Genomic DNA, 15,645 nt, shown 5'->3' on the forward strand with positions numbered 1-15,645 from the left:
ATGCCTTTTTACTTTGGGTCACAAAGGAAATCAAATTCTTTTTTTTTTTAAAGCTGTTATTTATTTATTTGCTTTTGAGTGCCACACCCAGGGCATATGGAGTTTCCCAGGCTAGGGCGTCAAATCGGAACTACAGCTACTGGCCACAGCCACAGCAACGCAGGATCCGAGCGGTGTCTGCAACCTACACCACAGCTCATGGCAGCACCGGATCCTTAACCCACTGAGCGAGGCCAGGGACTGAACCCGCAACCTCATGGTTCCTAGTTGGATTTGTTTTCATTGCGCCAAGACGGGAACTCCCGAAATCAGATTCTTTTTGAGTACACTGTGCACTCTTGATATTATTGCATCTTCCATGAAAAAAAAAAAAAAAAAAAAACATCCTCCTTTGGTTTGTGACCTTGGCAGTAGTCACTGATCTAGAAAAGTTGTGCTTCCGGGTACATTGCTTTCATATTCACCTCTGTTCAGTCCATTTTCAGTATATCCTTGTGTGTGTTTTAAAATATTTCCACTAACAGTAATAATCAAACTCTGCACATCCATGTGCAACAGAACCAATTTTTAGGTGCTTTGGTTTCTGAATTCCCTAGATCTCTATCTGTTTAGTATTCTTACTTGGCAGCCAATCTAGGTTATGGGTTAATATCCCCAGTGTAAGGGTAGTGGTAAAGTTGAATTTTTTGGAATAATGTATTATCCTTGAATTTCTGTTCACGATTGCCAGAAATAACCAAAAGGGCTATGGAATCAAAGTCTCTTTGAGTCAAAAGACCATATTGACAAGTAGTTATGACTATCTACATTGTCAGATTTGTTGAAATGTACACACAGATTCCTCCTTTACACAGCTGACATGTAAATCAGCATTTAATTTTTCCCGCATAATTTGTATGAAATGTTAAAATCTATGCCTGCTATTCGTTTTACTAGAAAATTGTCTAATTTGTAAATTGGCTTTTCTTTTTTCTTTCTGAGAGGTGTGAAATTCTTGATTGCAGTATTTTGCAAAGTACATTATAACTAAAACAATGGATGCCTTTAAGAACATTGTTAAGATCCAGTTAAGTGCTTAATAATAAAAAATTCCTGAGGTTATAGCAGGGCTTTTTTTATTTTTTTGCTTTTTAGGGCCACATCTGTAGCATATGGAAGTTTCCAGGATAGGGGTCAGATCAGAGCTACAGCTGCAACTGCTGGCCTGCACCACAGCCACAGCAATGCAGCATCTGAGCTGTGTCTACAACCTACACCACAGCTCACAGCAACACTGGATCCTTAACCCACTGAGCAAGGCCAGGGATCGAACCTGCATCCTCATGGATCCTAATCAGGTTCATTAACTGCTGAGCCATGAAGGGAACTCCCTAACAGCCCTTTAAAAAAAAAAAAAAAGAAAAGAAAATGAATCTATATGTTAGAGATCTCTAAATATAACAGGAGTTCCCGTCGTGGCTCAGTGGTTAACGAATCCGACTAGGAACCATGAGGTTGCGGGTTCGGTCCCTGCCCTTGCTCAGTGGGTTAAGGATCTGGCGTTGCCATGAGCTGTGGTGTAGGTTGCAGATGCAGGTCGGATCCCGCGTAGCTGTGGCTCTGGCGTAGGCCGGTGGCTACAGCTCCGATTCAACCCCTAGCCTGGGAAACTCCGTATGCCGCGGGAGTGGCCCAAGAAATAGCAAAAAAAGACCTAAAAAAAAAAAAAAAAAAAAAAAATAACAGCTGCAAATAGTAAAAACATCATGATTCGGATATTTATATGGATCTTAATAAATCTATCAGAATCAATATTCTAAAGGGGATCCTACATTATAATTTAAACTCACTCATTCATTCAACTGATATTTATTGAGCATTTACAATGGACTAGATACCAGGAGGACACTGGGTAGAAGACAAAACTATTTGAATTTATATAGCATATCAGCAGGAGATTAGCATATTCAAAGTAGTTTTAGTGATAGGTACAGACTGTTCTAATTCTTTCAAATGGTATTGATTCCTATAAAACAGAGAGTAGTTCTTCATTGATTTGTGCTATTGATTTTATAGAATAATCCTTACTACAACAACGCTGAATTTACTGTACTTTATTATAGATATAGACTTGTAAATATTTCTACTTAAAAGTTATTTGGTCATAGTTACCATGTGGCTCAGCAGATTAAGAACCCAACATAGTATCTGTGAGGATGCGGGTTCGATACCTGACCTCACTCAGTGTGTTAAGTATCCAGCATTGCCGCAAGCTGCAGCCTAGGTCACAGATGCAACTTGGATCTGGAGCTACAGCTCCAATTGACTCCTAGCTCAGGAACTTCCATATGCCACAGGTGCAGCCATAAAAAGAAAAAAAAAAGTTATTTTGTCAATGTTAAATCTTGTGACCTGTTGTTATTTATGTGAATGTTTAATAATAAATCAGTATAGGCAGACCTCAGAGATACTACAGGTTTGGTTCTGGACCGTAGCAATAAAGAGAATATCACAATAAAGCCAGTCACCTGAATTTTTTGGTTTCCTGGTACATATAACAATTATGCTTACCCTATGCTGTAGTTTATTAGGTGTACTATAGTATTATGTCCAAAAATGTATATATCTTAAATAAAAAACACTTTGTTGCTACAAAATGAAAACCACCATCTGAGCGTTCAGAAGCCTTCAGTAACCTTATGCTGGTGGTGGGTTTGAAATACTGTAAGAATGATCAAACTGTGACACAGAGACATGAAGTGAGCAAATGCTTTTGGGAAAAATGGCACCAATAGCCTTGCTTGTCCCAGAGTTGCCACCAAACCTCAATTTGCAAAAAAAACACAGATATCTGTGAAGGGCAGTGAGATGAGGTCTGCCTGCAGTCTCTTGAGGTCTGTGTTTTACTCAGAAAAAAAAAAAGTAATAATGAGAGAAAGAAGGCTTCTAGGCTGAAGCATCTGTAAACAAAATCCTGTATGTACATTTAACGTGATACTATAGTTTGAAAAGATCTAACAAAAGGGCTTGGGTTTACCGGTGAGGATGGAAGGAAGCACTGCTGAGCAGCTCCCCAAGTTAGACGCAGAACTGGGTGCTTACAGAACACGGGTCACCTGCAGTGTCGACAACAAGCGCTAGGAAGGTGTCATTATCCCTGTTTTACAGCTGAGGAAATTGAAGCTCAGAGAAGCTAAGTAATTTGTCCCAGCTCATTGTGGCAGGCGGGGTTTTCTGGAAGGCAGGGTTACAGGTGGAGACGGGCATGCAGGCTATTTAGCGGGAAATGGGGAGGGAGAGGCAGTGGAGAAAGCAGGTTGGGGCAGAGGGAAAGTTGAATGGGGGACCATCCCAGCGAAGGCCTTAGCCGACCCAGAGGGAGCTTTGCTGTTGGAATGGTCCTTCCCAGAGCTGTCCTGAGCTGGGGCCAGGAGGCGGAGCCTTTATTCCCCCTGTGGTGATGAGTCCTTGATACAGGCTGCCTTTGAAAGCGGAGGGGATCTTGGGCAAGGGGTACGGGCTGCCCCCAGAAGTGGAGATGGCTTTGGACCAGGTACTTCTCTTTAGTGGAGGCAGTCTCTAAAGAGGCCTGCTGGCCAAGGGAGCTTTGGGAGGTGACTGCAGAGTCCACCGCTGTCAGCCAGTGCACAGCGGCTCAGTCGTGTTCTGAAACACCCACCACATCCCTGTGCACCAAGACGGAGCAAGGGAGACCTGCATTTCTGAAGGCCTTGGGGACCCAAAGCTGTAAGAGAAGAAGCTAAAGAAATGCCGCCACTTTTGAGAACAACACTCTAAGTTTGGACATAGTTATACTTAGAGAAGCTCCCCACTTAATTCGCAGTTCTTCAAAAGCAATGCAAAGGATGTAATTGCTTATTTCATAGTTGTGTTTTTTCCTTGGAGACTCTTCCGTCCACATTAAAGTATTTCCAGGGTTTTTTTTTTTTTATTTTTTTTTTTTGTCTTTTGTCTTTTGTTGTTGTTGTTGTTTTTGTTGTTGCTATTTCTTGGGCCGCTCCCGCGGCATATGGAGGTTCCCAGGGTAGGGGTTGAATTGGAGCTGTAGCCACCGGCCTACGCCAGAGCCACAGCAACTCGGGATCCGAGCCTCGTCTGCAACCTACACCACAGCTCACGGCAACGCCGGATCGTTAACCCACTGAGCAAGGGCAGGGACCGAACCCGCAACCTCATGGTTCCTAGTCGGATTCGTTAACCACTGCACCACGACGGGAACTCCTCCAGGGTTTTTTTTAAAGAACATGGTGACAGTGTTCCTCGGTACATCCCACCGTCTCCAGAGCAGCGTGGCTCATGTGTGTCCTTAGGATGCTTTTTGCTTCAGCATCACTCAGAGAGAGGTGTGCGTCCCCATTTATTGCGCATTCTTTTTTTTTTTTTTTTTGTCTTTTTCCCTTTTCTAGGGCTGCACTTGTGGCATCTGGAGGTTCCCAGGCTAGGGGTCAGGGTCGAATTGGAGCTGTAGCCGCCGGCCTACACCAGAGCCACAGCAATGTGGGATCCGAGCTGCGCCTGCGACCTACACCACAGCTCACGGCAATGCTGGATCCTGAACCCACTGAGCAAGGACAGGGATCGAACCCGCAACCTCATGGTTCCTAGTCGGATTTGTTAACCACTGCGCCACGATAGGAACTCCAATTGTGCATTCTTGTTCTTTCATGTCCTCTCCCTGTCTCTTCTTCCCTCCCTGCCCTTCTCCCTCCCTGCTGCATTGAACCTCTTCTCCCTGACCCTCCATCCCTGGCTGAGTACTTCTAATACAACTATTAAAATGGAAGAATGTGCTCCTCCAAAGTTATCATTAGTGTTGCGTATCCGGGCCTGTGGAAGTGAAATACACATGCTTCTCAGAGTTCCCTGGTGTCTCAGTGGGTTAAGGATCTGGTGTTGTCACTGCTGGGGTGTGGGTTCAATCCCTGGCCCAGGAACTTCAGAATGCCAAAGGCCTGGCAAAACACAACTGCCCCCCCCCCAAAAAAAAACCCTAAAAAACAAATGATTCTCTTAGCCAGTTTGGTACTAATGCTTTAGGATCAAGAGGACCAGACTGAAGGCAGTTTACACCGAGTTAAAAGAAACAGCATCTCTTGTCTTGGAGCTTTGCCCCAGTGTCTGCAAAGCTTTTGTGTGTTTGCTCTGTTTTGTTTTACTAGGGATGATTGCTGTGGGTTATTTGTATTTACTTGTCTCATGAGCTGTTACCTCTTAATCGTTGGCCTTCTGCAGTTAAGTATCTTAAAGGATGCCATTTATTTTCTTGGCCTTCACCCACACGTCAGACAAGTAGGAAGAATTTTCCCTCCATCTAAGCATCATGCAAATGCACTGTTAACATAGGTGGCTAAGTCTTAGAAACTTCACACTTAGAAATATAGGGACCTTTCTCGTAATGTCCTCACTCTCCCGTTTTGCTGATGAGACCCTGAGACCCAAAGAGGAAGAGTGATGTACTTCCTGCCACCCAGCGCTAGGAACAGGGTCCAGACTGGCCTTTTGGTTCTCAGTACCAGGGGCTTTCAGTAGCGGCTCAATACTGCCCCCAAGAAAGGGCGAGAAGGCCCTTTTTAGGAAAAGAGGAGCATTTCAGTAAGTAAGTAATTGAACAGAGGCATGCACACAGATCAGCTCTCCCCAATCTTTTCTCTAGGACAGTGTTTTTTTTTTTTTGTTTGTTTGTTTTGGCTTTTTACCTTTTCTAGGGCTGCTCCTGCGGCATATGGAGATTCCCAGGCTAGGGGTCTAATTGGAGCTGCAGCCGCTGGCCTACACCAGAGCCACAGCAACTTGGGATCCAACCTGCATCTGCAACATACACCACAGCTAACATCAACGCTGGATCCTTAACCCACTGAGCAAGGTCAGGGATCGAACCTGCAACCTCATGGTTTCCAGTCGGATTCGTTAACCACTGCACCACCATGGGAACTCCTCTAGGACAGCGTTTTAGAAGAAGGGACTAGTGATTAAAGGAGTGAAGTGACACGGACTCTGCTCCAGCCTCCTTATCGACAGGGATTGTTTTCATGACTGGAAGCAGCCAGGCTCTTGTACTTTGCCCACCTTGGGAATGCTTTTTCAGTGGATGAGGCCAGAGAATCCCTGGAAGGGGAAACCTCAGAGACTTTGGCCTGAATTAATTCCTTACCTCCCCCTCCCTCTCCCCCCCTCGGTGTTTTTGGTCTCTGCGGGTGAAGGTGCTTTTCCTGGGGACATTGGGAATAGGTGGTCACTCTAGGTGGCACTCTAGGTGGCAGTTATCTTTGTGCCACTACTGTCAACCTTGCATCACAATTAATTTGCACACTTACTTGTTTCTTTTGCTTGAGAACAGGAATTCTCTCATGCTCATCTTTGTCCTCCTCACAGGGCTTAGTTGAGTCTCCTGTCTTTTTCGGTGTAATTTAATGGATGTGGGTGTATGTGTGAAATTTTTGTTTCAAGCCGGTTCAGTGGTGTTGGATTTTATGGGAGTTACTTGTGAAAGTGGAGCTGATTCATTCTCTTAGATGTGAGATGCATATGGTAAGTCCAGTCTTCTCCACATGCAGATGAGAAAATTCCTTGGCATAGTGGTGATGGGGTTTAATCCTAAAACCAGATAGTAGCTGGACAGACAGACAGGACTCCGGACCCAGGCTCAAGACTTGTACCTTTTCTCCTGGGCTGTTCCACCCTCACCCACCCCACCTCTGTGGGTATGATTTCACATCCTGGAATATTCTGGAGCCTGCTTTCTTCGCCCACATATTCCTGTGGGAGAGCTGGCTTTACTTTGCTACTCTTGTTAATAACAGTTGCCTAATACTGTTCTAAACATTATGAAAGGTGTTCTCAAGCAGATGCAGGGGGACTTTATCTGTGACGAACACAACTTAATTTCAATGTGCAATTAGGGGCACTGTTGGTTTATTTGCATGGGAAGAGCAATCTTGTCAGGTTTTGCATTTTTGATGGACCTGCTCTGTGTCAAACAGAAGAACGTGGCCGTGTCATTTTTGTCACCGCTGTCAGTAGGCAGAAATGCAGTCGGCATTTTAAAAAGCGAGATGGTGCTTGGCGCTTGACCTGTGATTCAGAAGAGGCCTTTTTCTTTGTCTGGGCTCTCTTCGGTGTGCTTACACATTTTTAACGTGTGGAATTTTTATCTAATGTGTGTGTTTCCTCCCCTCAGGGCGCTATTGCTGGGCCTGGCCTGTAATCACAACCTGAAGGGGGTTTCTCTTGATCTCAGCAGCTGTGAGGTAAGAACTCCTTCAGACTCTATACTGGAGTAGATAACAGCCTGAAAAGTACTTTGTCTTTTTCCTAGAAAAAGTACGATAATATGATTCCAGAGGGTATAAATGAAGCAGAAACATGCTTTAGAATTTTCTGATATTTTGTGTTTTGTGAGTTTTATCTACAAATAGTCACGGAGCACCATTCAGCAAGCACTCAAATGTGTTTTTAATGACTCCCCCCACCCCTTCGTGCCAGTTGCTTAAGTATTTTATGACAAAGCTTTGAGATATAAAGCCTTAAACTAGCTTTATCCTTAGGAAAAGTGTACCACACAGTATTCCTTGCAGGGGACAGATGTGTATAGCCTGACTTGGATTTGGAGAGCATAAAAAGGAATGTCTTTGTCATTAATTCTAGTTTTTAATATCCTCAGACAGGAAAATTATGATGCTTCTGAAAATTATAGCAGTTCCAAACACTTTCTATCGAAGTACACACGGAGAAGAATTGAGACTAAAAGTGTCTACATTTTAGAGGTTCCTGGAACTTTTTCAGTATCTTGAAACTTTCAGTTTGTATGGAGATCAGTAAGAAAATACCAGACACAAAACTACCCAGCCTTTTCAGAGCCTGACTTTTCTTTACCCACCATGTCAAACTCGGTGTCTTTTCTCAGGCCCTGGGGTGGAAATCTCTTCATTTCTATTCCTGGGCCTTTATGCCCATTGTTCTGTCTTCCCTGAACACACGTGCCATGTCCTTCTTCCTCCCCAAGGCCTCCCTTTCTTTGAGGATCTAGTTCAAGTTCAGTCTCCTCCACAGCCGCATCAGACTCCTAGTTTTCGATCAGAGTTTGGCCATTACTAGCATGCAGTCCTGGGTAGCTTCGTCAATAGCGCTACGTCTCAGTTTCTGCACCTGTGACGTCTCTCCCAGCAGGTTGCTCCAAGGTTTAAAAGAGCTCTTCTTTGAAATGTGCTGCTCAGAATATCCAGTCCCTATAATAGTTGTTCACTGATATTGCTTATCTGTCTGTTGAATTTCCTCCCTGACTGCTTCAGCCCTTTGTGGTCTTTTTTTTTTTTTTTTTTTTTTTTCCCTTCTTCTTCTAATTGTCTAGTACTTAATGATGGTGACATGCATTTGGATACCAAACCACATAATGCCTCCCACAGTCACTACATTAGCCCCTGTTTTCCCAGCTAGGTGGTGACTTTCTGGAGGGCAGTGTTTGTGCCTTACTTTGCTTGGTGTTTCCTTTAGCTAAAAACAAGATGTCGAGCGCCAAGCTCTAAATATTGAAGATTAATGCTTTACCTCTCTGATAATTCTAGAAACAGACAAGTCTGAAATTGTACCATATACATTCTTTGTGCAGGATTTTTTTTTTTTTTTCATTAATTTTGAACTGGGGTGTGTGATTTACTAGTCTTGTTGTTTGGAGGGGAAACAAAGGAAAAATCCTGGCACGTCTCCTGGCATTGTGAAATTTTCATGTGTAAAATCAGTGCTCTTTTATTTATAAAGACAGACCATAAAACTGAAACCAGCTCTGGTTATACGAATTAATTATTTGTTTACCAGCACTTTATTAAGGGCATGCCAATAATAAAATTCTTTATGAGGGCAGGAGTAAGAAGAACAGAGATGGAAAGGGTTATTCTATCAAAAACAAAAAAACAAAAAAACCCAAGTTAGTATTAACTTGATTGCTCTATTAGGTCAGAATGCTGAATTAGTAATGACCCATATCCTTTACTATCCTGATAAGAGATGTGATTGCTACCAATATAGCATCATTTGTTTAACTCTGTGATTAAAAGTGGAATGGACCAGTTGATCCATTTAGTGATCACCTGATTCCCACGCTTACAGATAAGGAGATTGAAGTCTAAAGAAGCTGAGATAATCCAGCTCACTAATGGCAGAGTCATAATGAAAGTGTGCTTTCCTGGTTGTTATTAATACTGGTAATTATGAAAAGTATTAGACTTTTCTTCTCAAATAAGTTTATAGGCACCATATGCCCAAAGAACACTGTGTTAGTTTGTTTTAGAGCTTTTCCTTCAAACTCCTTTGTGATCCTAATGAGAATAACTCCTGGAGACAATTATATTTGGCAAACCAAAAAAAAATCAGCATTTCTGTAGTTCAAAAATGGCAGACTGTTGGAAATTTCATTGGGGTTAAGATCCTGACCTAGTGTCTGTGAGGATGCTGGTTCAATCCCTGGCCTCACTCAGCAGGTTAGGGATCTAGTGTTGCCAAGGTGTTGGTCACAGATGTGGCTCAGATCTGGTGTGGCTGTGGCTGTGGTGTAGGCTGGCAGCCATAGCTCCGATTCAACCCCTAGCCTGGGAACTTCCGTAGGCTGCAGGTGTGGCCCTAAAAAGAAAAAAATAAAACTGTTTTATGTGGTAGCAGGGATGTTGACATTCATATGCATTCTCCCCGTGCATCTCTCTGCCTGAAGGGAGGCAATGGGTGTATACATTCTGGCCTGTGTTTAAAAATCTTACTACTTTGTAGTCCTTCTTCAAGAGAAGAATAGATAAATGCTAGGATAGAATTCTTGAAGCTTCATCTCCTTCCAAGTGAGAGAGGAAAATCTCTTATACTTCGGAGACGATGCAAAGGCTAACTGTAGCTAAGGATCTCTTGCAAGTCTGGATGTGGGAGTTAGTTCTTTTAAGGAGAAACCCTCCTAAATGTGATGCCACATTCATTGCAAGCTGCTTTAATGATGAATAGAAAAAAAAGAGCATCGGATATTAAAATTTGTAATAAGTAGGACATTGCAGCAAGTGACTGGTGACTTTTGAGGCAGTTCCATTCAGTTTGATAGTCATTCAACCAGCTTTGAGATGAGAAGGTGGGTTTGCTTATGTGTGTGGAAGCCTTGCTACACCCCTCACTGTCATTTTCCTGTTAGGCTGGGTGTAGCATGGAAAATGGAAATATTTCACCATAGGATGGACATAAGCAATGCAATACATTGCAACTATTTGGAAATGCAAGTATTTCCATTCTCTTAAAATGACTACACACACACACACACACACACACACACACACACACATACATACACAATAGCCCCTTGAACAATATGGGTTTAGAACTGCCTGGGTCCTCCTATATGTGGATTTTTTTCCCACATGGTGGTTGGTTGAAGCCACCCATGGGGAAGGAATCACAGATAGGAGGGCCAACTGTAAAGTTACACTCGGCTTTCTGATTGCATGGAAATTTGGCACCCGTATCATCTCCCCCCGCCCCAGTTTGCTCAAGGGTCAATTGTATATATCTTTCTCAGGTATCAGATTGCCTTTTGGCATCAAACCCTGCTAGCAAGAAGATGTTTCGAACTGGATCTTGTCAAACCATTTTTTGTTCTTGAAGAAACCTGTGATATCCACATTTTGATGTGTGACAATTTCCCGGGATAGAAATAAGTTTTTCACTAAAAAGGGAACAGTTATAGAAGAAAAGAGATAGAGGGGGTTATTTTATGTTTATTTATTTATTTTTATTTTCTGTCTTTTTTTTTTTTTTTTTTTTAGGGCTGTACTTGCAGCATATGGTATATGGAAACTCAGGCTAGGGATTGGATCGGATCTGTAGCTGCCAGCCGACACCACAGCCACAGCAATGTGGGATCTGAGCCACGTTTGCAACCTACACTGCAGCTCATGGCAATGCTGTGTCCTTAACCCACTGAGCAAGGCCAGGGGTCGAACCCATATCCTCATGGATACTAGTTGGGTTCATTACTGCTGAGCCATGATGGGAACTCCTATATTTAAATCTCCAGTATCTGCCACCTCTTTTTTTTTTTTTTTTTTTTTTTTTTTGGTCTTTTTGCTATTTCTTTGGGCCGCTCCCGCGGCATATGGAGGTTCCCAGGCTAGGGGTCCAATCAGAGCTGTAGCCACTGGCCTATGCCAGAGCCACAGAAACACAGGATCCGAGCCGCGTCTGCAACCTACACCACAGCTCACGGCAACGCCGGATCGTTAACCCACTGAGCAAGGGCAGGGACCGAACCCGCAACCTCATGGTTCCTAGTTGGATTCGTTAACCACTGCGCCATGACGGGAACTCCTGCCACCTCTTTTTAAATGGCACCTATTTTTGAGGAAGGAGAATGAATTATTAAAATTCGTTAGATTTTGTTTTTCTTTGCCTCTTGTCCCCATTATGGATGTTTGAGTATAGAGCTCTTAGAACTGGAATAGCTGAAATAGTCCCCCTTCCTTGAGTGAGGCAACACTTCACTCTTGAAAGAAATGTGATTTTGTTTTTAATATTTCAGTAGGTATTGAGTGATTCGGTTACATTTACTCTTTGATCTGGCTTTCTTTTAGATAATGCTAGTGTGTGGGATCCAAATGAGAGTCATTTAAAAACCAGTTTTACATGCATACATGCAGACACAGCCTCTTAATATGCAAATCCATTTAGAAGGATTTTCATTTACAGTAATGGAAAAGCTTTTACTGTTTTGGGAAAGCTTTACATTTTGGGGGGAATTTTAGGCACCTGATAACCTGTGAATTCAATCGAATATTCTTGGTTAACTGAAAATCAGTTATTTTCTTGTTTAAGTTTTTGATTTTTGTTTTGGGAGTATATTTTTGTTGATGCATTTTCTCTAACTCTTTGCTTTTTTACATGGTGGGTTTTTTTATTTTTTAGTGTTTTTTTGTTTTGTTTTGTTTTGCTTTTTAGGGCCACATCTGCAGCCCATGGATGTTCCTAGGCTAGGGGTCTAATCGGAGCTACAGCTGCCAGCCACAGCCACAGCAATGCAGGATCTGAACTGTGTCTGCAACCTCCACCACAGCTCACAGCAATGCCAGAGCCTTAAGCCACTGAGTGAGGCCAGGGATCGAACCAGCAATCATGGTTCTTAGTTGGATACTTTTCCTCTGCGCCATGACGGGAACTCCTACATGGTGTGTAGATAAAGATGTCCACTTCTCTGTTGTTATTCTACTTACTGCTGATAACATCGTTTTTGTTTTTTTTTTTCTCCTTGGGCTTTCCTTAGCTTGGCCATTGTGTAAGTATTTTACGAATCAATAAATTAGGACGTATTGATATTGTTTAGTATTGGAAAATATTAGAACTATGGGTTTATGCTACACATATCAGTCAGGAGTATTTGTGAAATCAACAGCATCGAGCACTGACATCTCACCTTTACTTTCTGTTTTCACAAGTGGAATGTGTTTACCATACAGCATAAGAGGAAGTAAAGATTTTCTTGTAGAAATTTGACTTCTCCACAGAGAAATCACCAGCAGCAAATAATGAAATTGTAAAGGCTTATGTTTATCTTCTCAAAAGCATAATTTTTTTTCATGCCCTGAAAATCAAATTATGTTGCTTTTGAAGTGTTTGCCCAAATCACTTCTTGCTTGAATGTTAACACAGTCTCCACAGAACATTCACTTCTTCGAGTATTAACAAACTGTGGCCTGGACCAGTGTTTTTCAAAACTATTTGTGAAGAACCTGGAGGTGGTTGCTTTTAAATTTCCAGTCTATCATAAACCAGTACCTTTGCAAAAATATAATAAAAATGGCCATAGCCCCACATCCTGGTTATTGGTTGGTCTTGGTTTCCCTGGGGTGGATAGACAGGCCTCTTGGGGGGGGGGGTCCTGCCTCTGTTGGACACTCCCCTTCAGAGTTCCCAGCAGGCACCTCCTGCTGATCTGCTGTCACCTTAAAAAGTAGAAAAGACTGAATTTAAACACGCCTGCTGAAATACTCCTGAATGAAGCGATACCAAAGCTCTATCTGTGCAAAATTCTGCTTTACACACAAGCAGCCAGGGAAATTGGCAGGTTTAGGTCCAGAGAGCCATAGAAATACTGCCGCTGCATCTCAAATAGTGTAATCAAGATTCTTTAAATTTTTACATCAGGATCTCAACACGTAGAAAGTATTATAAATATGGTATAGATTTAAAAAAAAATTTAAATTTTCTTAACTAAATAGAGAAATTGCTGTGTTCCTTGGCACATAGTAAGTTCCCAAAAAAAGAGTTTCTTTTCTCTTACTATATAGTAAATTCACTGAACAAAGGGCCACAGCTTGGGAAACTGTCCCCTGCACAATGCTTTTACGCATAGTAGGAACTCAGTTGCTGAAGGGAAAACAAAAAGATATTCTGATCTTTGTAAACTATGCTTTGGGTTTTATGGGGAAACATGGAAAGTATTGGGTTTTATAGGTTGCCTTTCTCTTTGGAATAAACTTTGAGATGAGAATAATTATTTGCTCTCAGTTTTGCTATGAGCTGACCATGACAATACTATTCAGATTAACCTAACATCTTCGGTGGCTCGGTGAGTTTGTACAAGTCATTTTGCCACCACCTTCAGTTCTTTACTACCTGCTTTATTGTAGTGAGAGCTCACACCATTGCTGTAGAACACTTAGGGATGGGTCTTACAGTAGCTGAGATTCCAGATTAGTTTTTATTGTCTCATTTGGTCGTTTTGCTGCTATATGGTAGAGAGGTATACTTAGAAATTGGTAATAATCAAATAAAACAGCGGCAGTTTCTTATGTATAGAAAGCGATTTGTTAGATTTCCAAAAGTCAGAAACAAAGAATATTCCTTGGATTAATGGAGACTAACTTGCCAGTGGTGACGGGGGTGGGGGGGTAGGGGGTGGTAATTGCCTTCTCTTTGTTTCTATAACGATTTGAAGACTTATGGGAAATGGGAAACCAAGTAATGAGTAGAGATTGACTTTTCACCATTGATGATAGCTTTTTTGGATTTGATAAGTTTTCACTAAGTTTAACACTTTATTTCCTATGTTTAATTCTTTGGTTTTACCCCTTCAGTAGGTGACCCTGACTCTTTTACCCTGTTTGGTTTGTGTTTCTCTAGCTGAGGTCTGGAGGTGCACAGGTATTAGAAGGCTGCATCGCCGAAATCCACAACATCACCAGCTTAGACATCTCTGACAATGGTAAGTCAGAATCCGAGAAGACAAGAAATGAAAGTATTATTTGAAGCAAGTTAGTAAAGGGAAAATCATCTTTAGCCCAATCTCGAGGACACTTTAATGAAGCTGTTATTTCACTTCTTGACTAATAGGACCTCTTAATTTAACAGAGCTTATTTATGACAGAATTCTGTGCCAGAGTCTTCATAAGTTGATTCCATGGCCAAAAATGCAGTAAAACAAATTCAGGTTAAAAAAATAAAATAAAAACCAGTGCATTAATAAAGCTCTAAGTTGGACCTTTTGCGTGCTTGGTGGTCATAAAATTGAGCCCTTGTTTTTTTATTCAGAAACTTGTTTCATTAGCTTCAGTTCTGCTGGTTATAGTAGCATGGAGTATGAACCTGCTAAATGTGCACAGACAACTTTAACTGCACTTTCAGGGAACAGTATGTTGGCATCTTCTCTTACAAAGCCACAGGGAGGGATAAAACTTTCTGCTATTATGTATCCCCATTCCTTTATTTATTTGTCCACTGATTGCACAAGAGATTGAGATGCGTCTTTGTAGAGAACGTGTTTATCCCTATGAAATAATAGGACATGAAAAGAAAAGAAAAAGTTCCTTGGGCGGTGGGCATTAGAATCCCAAGGCTCTCAGAATGGTCCAGAAAAGAAATCCGACTGCATTGCAACTGTGTTTAACGGTGTTCTAGCTGAGATTTTATTTATCCACATGTTTTGATTCTTCCTGTACTCTGATTCGTTCCAGGTTTAGAATCTGACCTATCTACCTTAATAGTGTGGCTCAGTAAAAACAGATCAATACAGCACCTGGCGTTAGGCAAAAATTTTAATAATATGAAATCCAAGTAAGAGTTTTCACTTTTTTTCAATATGACAATGATGACTATAACCAGCCTCCTGAAAACTTTTGATTTGATTCCACTGTCCACATCTTTAAAATCTCTTTAGAAATCTGACGCCTGTGTTGGACAACTTAGTACAGATGATTCAAGATGAAGAATCAGTGAGTATTATTTTTAACACTTTTGCCTAAAATCTTTTGTTTGTTGCTGTTCTTACTAATTATGTCCACTGGATTAATGCCGACATCTTCCCAGATACTTTTGTCCCTGTATACATGATCTCTTAGTGCTATTATTTTGAAGTGCAAGAGATATTTGTCCTCTAGTACGTTTCTAGAATGTACTTAAAATTTACTTACCCTTCACTTTATTCAACTCATCACTAATTAAGGGAAGATTAAAAGTAATAGATGAAAAGAACTATACGTTGACTCCTAAACCCATCTTTTAATAAGCCTCACTACTTCCTGCAGCAGCTAATACACTAATCTGCAAGCATGAATTTTTACTATCTAGTTGACTTTATGACCTTATATCATGCTGAGAAACATCATAGTGCTAATTTGAATTTCGTCTAGTAAT

The 15,645-nt window shown here is 41.6% G+C and overlaps 1 protein-coding gene across 25 annotated transcripts in view; it reads left to right on the forward strand.

Annotated features, from left to right (window-relative positions):
- CARMIL1 (capping protein regulator and myosin 1 linker 1) overlaps positions 1–15,645 on the forward strand; it is a 317,278-nt gene that overhangs the window by 195,320 nt on the left and 106,313 nt on the right. For all 25 annotated transcript variants that reach the window (XR_014809747.1, XR_014809753.1, XR_014809754.1 and 22 more), the window contains exons 17-20: positions 7,178–7,247; positions 14,137–14,218; positions 14,967–15,066; positions 15,170–15,224. Coding sequence is in view for 13 of the 25 variants with exons in the window: in XM_084967588.1 (XP_084823714.1) it covers positions 7,178–7,247; positions 14,137–14,218; positions 14,967–15,066; positions 15,170–15,224 (307 nt within the window). In the remaining 12 variants the exon portion in view is untranslated. The remainder of the gene's footprint in view (positions 1–7,177; positions 7,248–14,136; positions 14,219–14,966; positions 15,067–15,169; positions 15,225–15,645) is intronic.

This window comes from Sus scrofa, chromosome 7 (genome assembly GCF_054392235.1).
Source record: "Sus scrofa isolate SSC_HxYL_T2T_F1_AM1 chromosome 7, Sscrofa_HxYL_maternal_Yorkshire_Landrace_v2.0, whole genome shotgun sequence".
NCBI lineage: Eukaryota > Metazoa > Chordata > Mammalia > Artiodactyla > Suidae > Sus > Sus scrofa.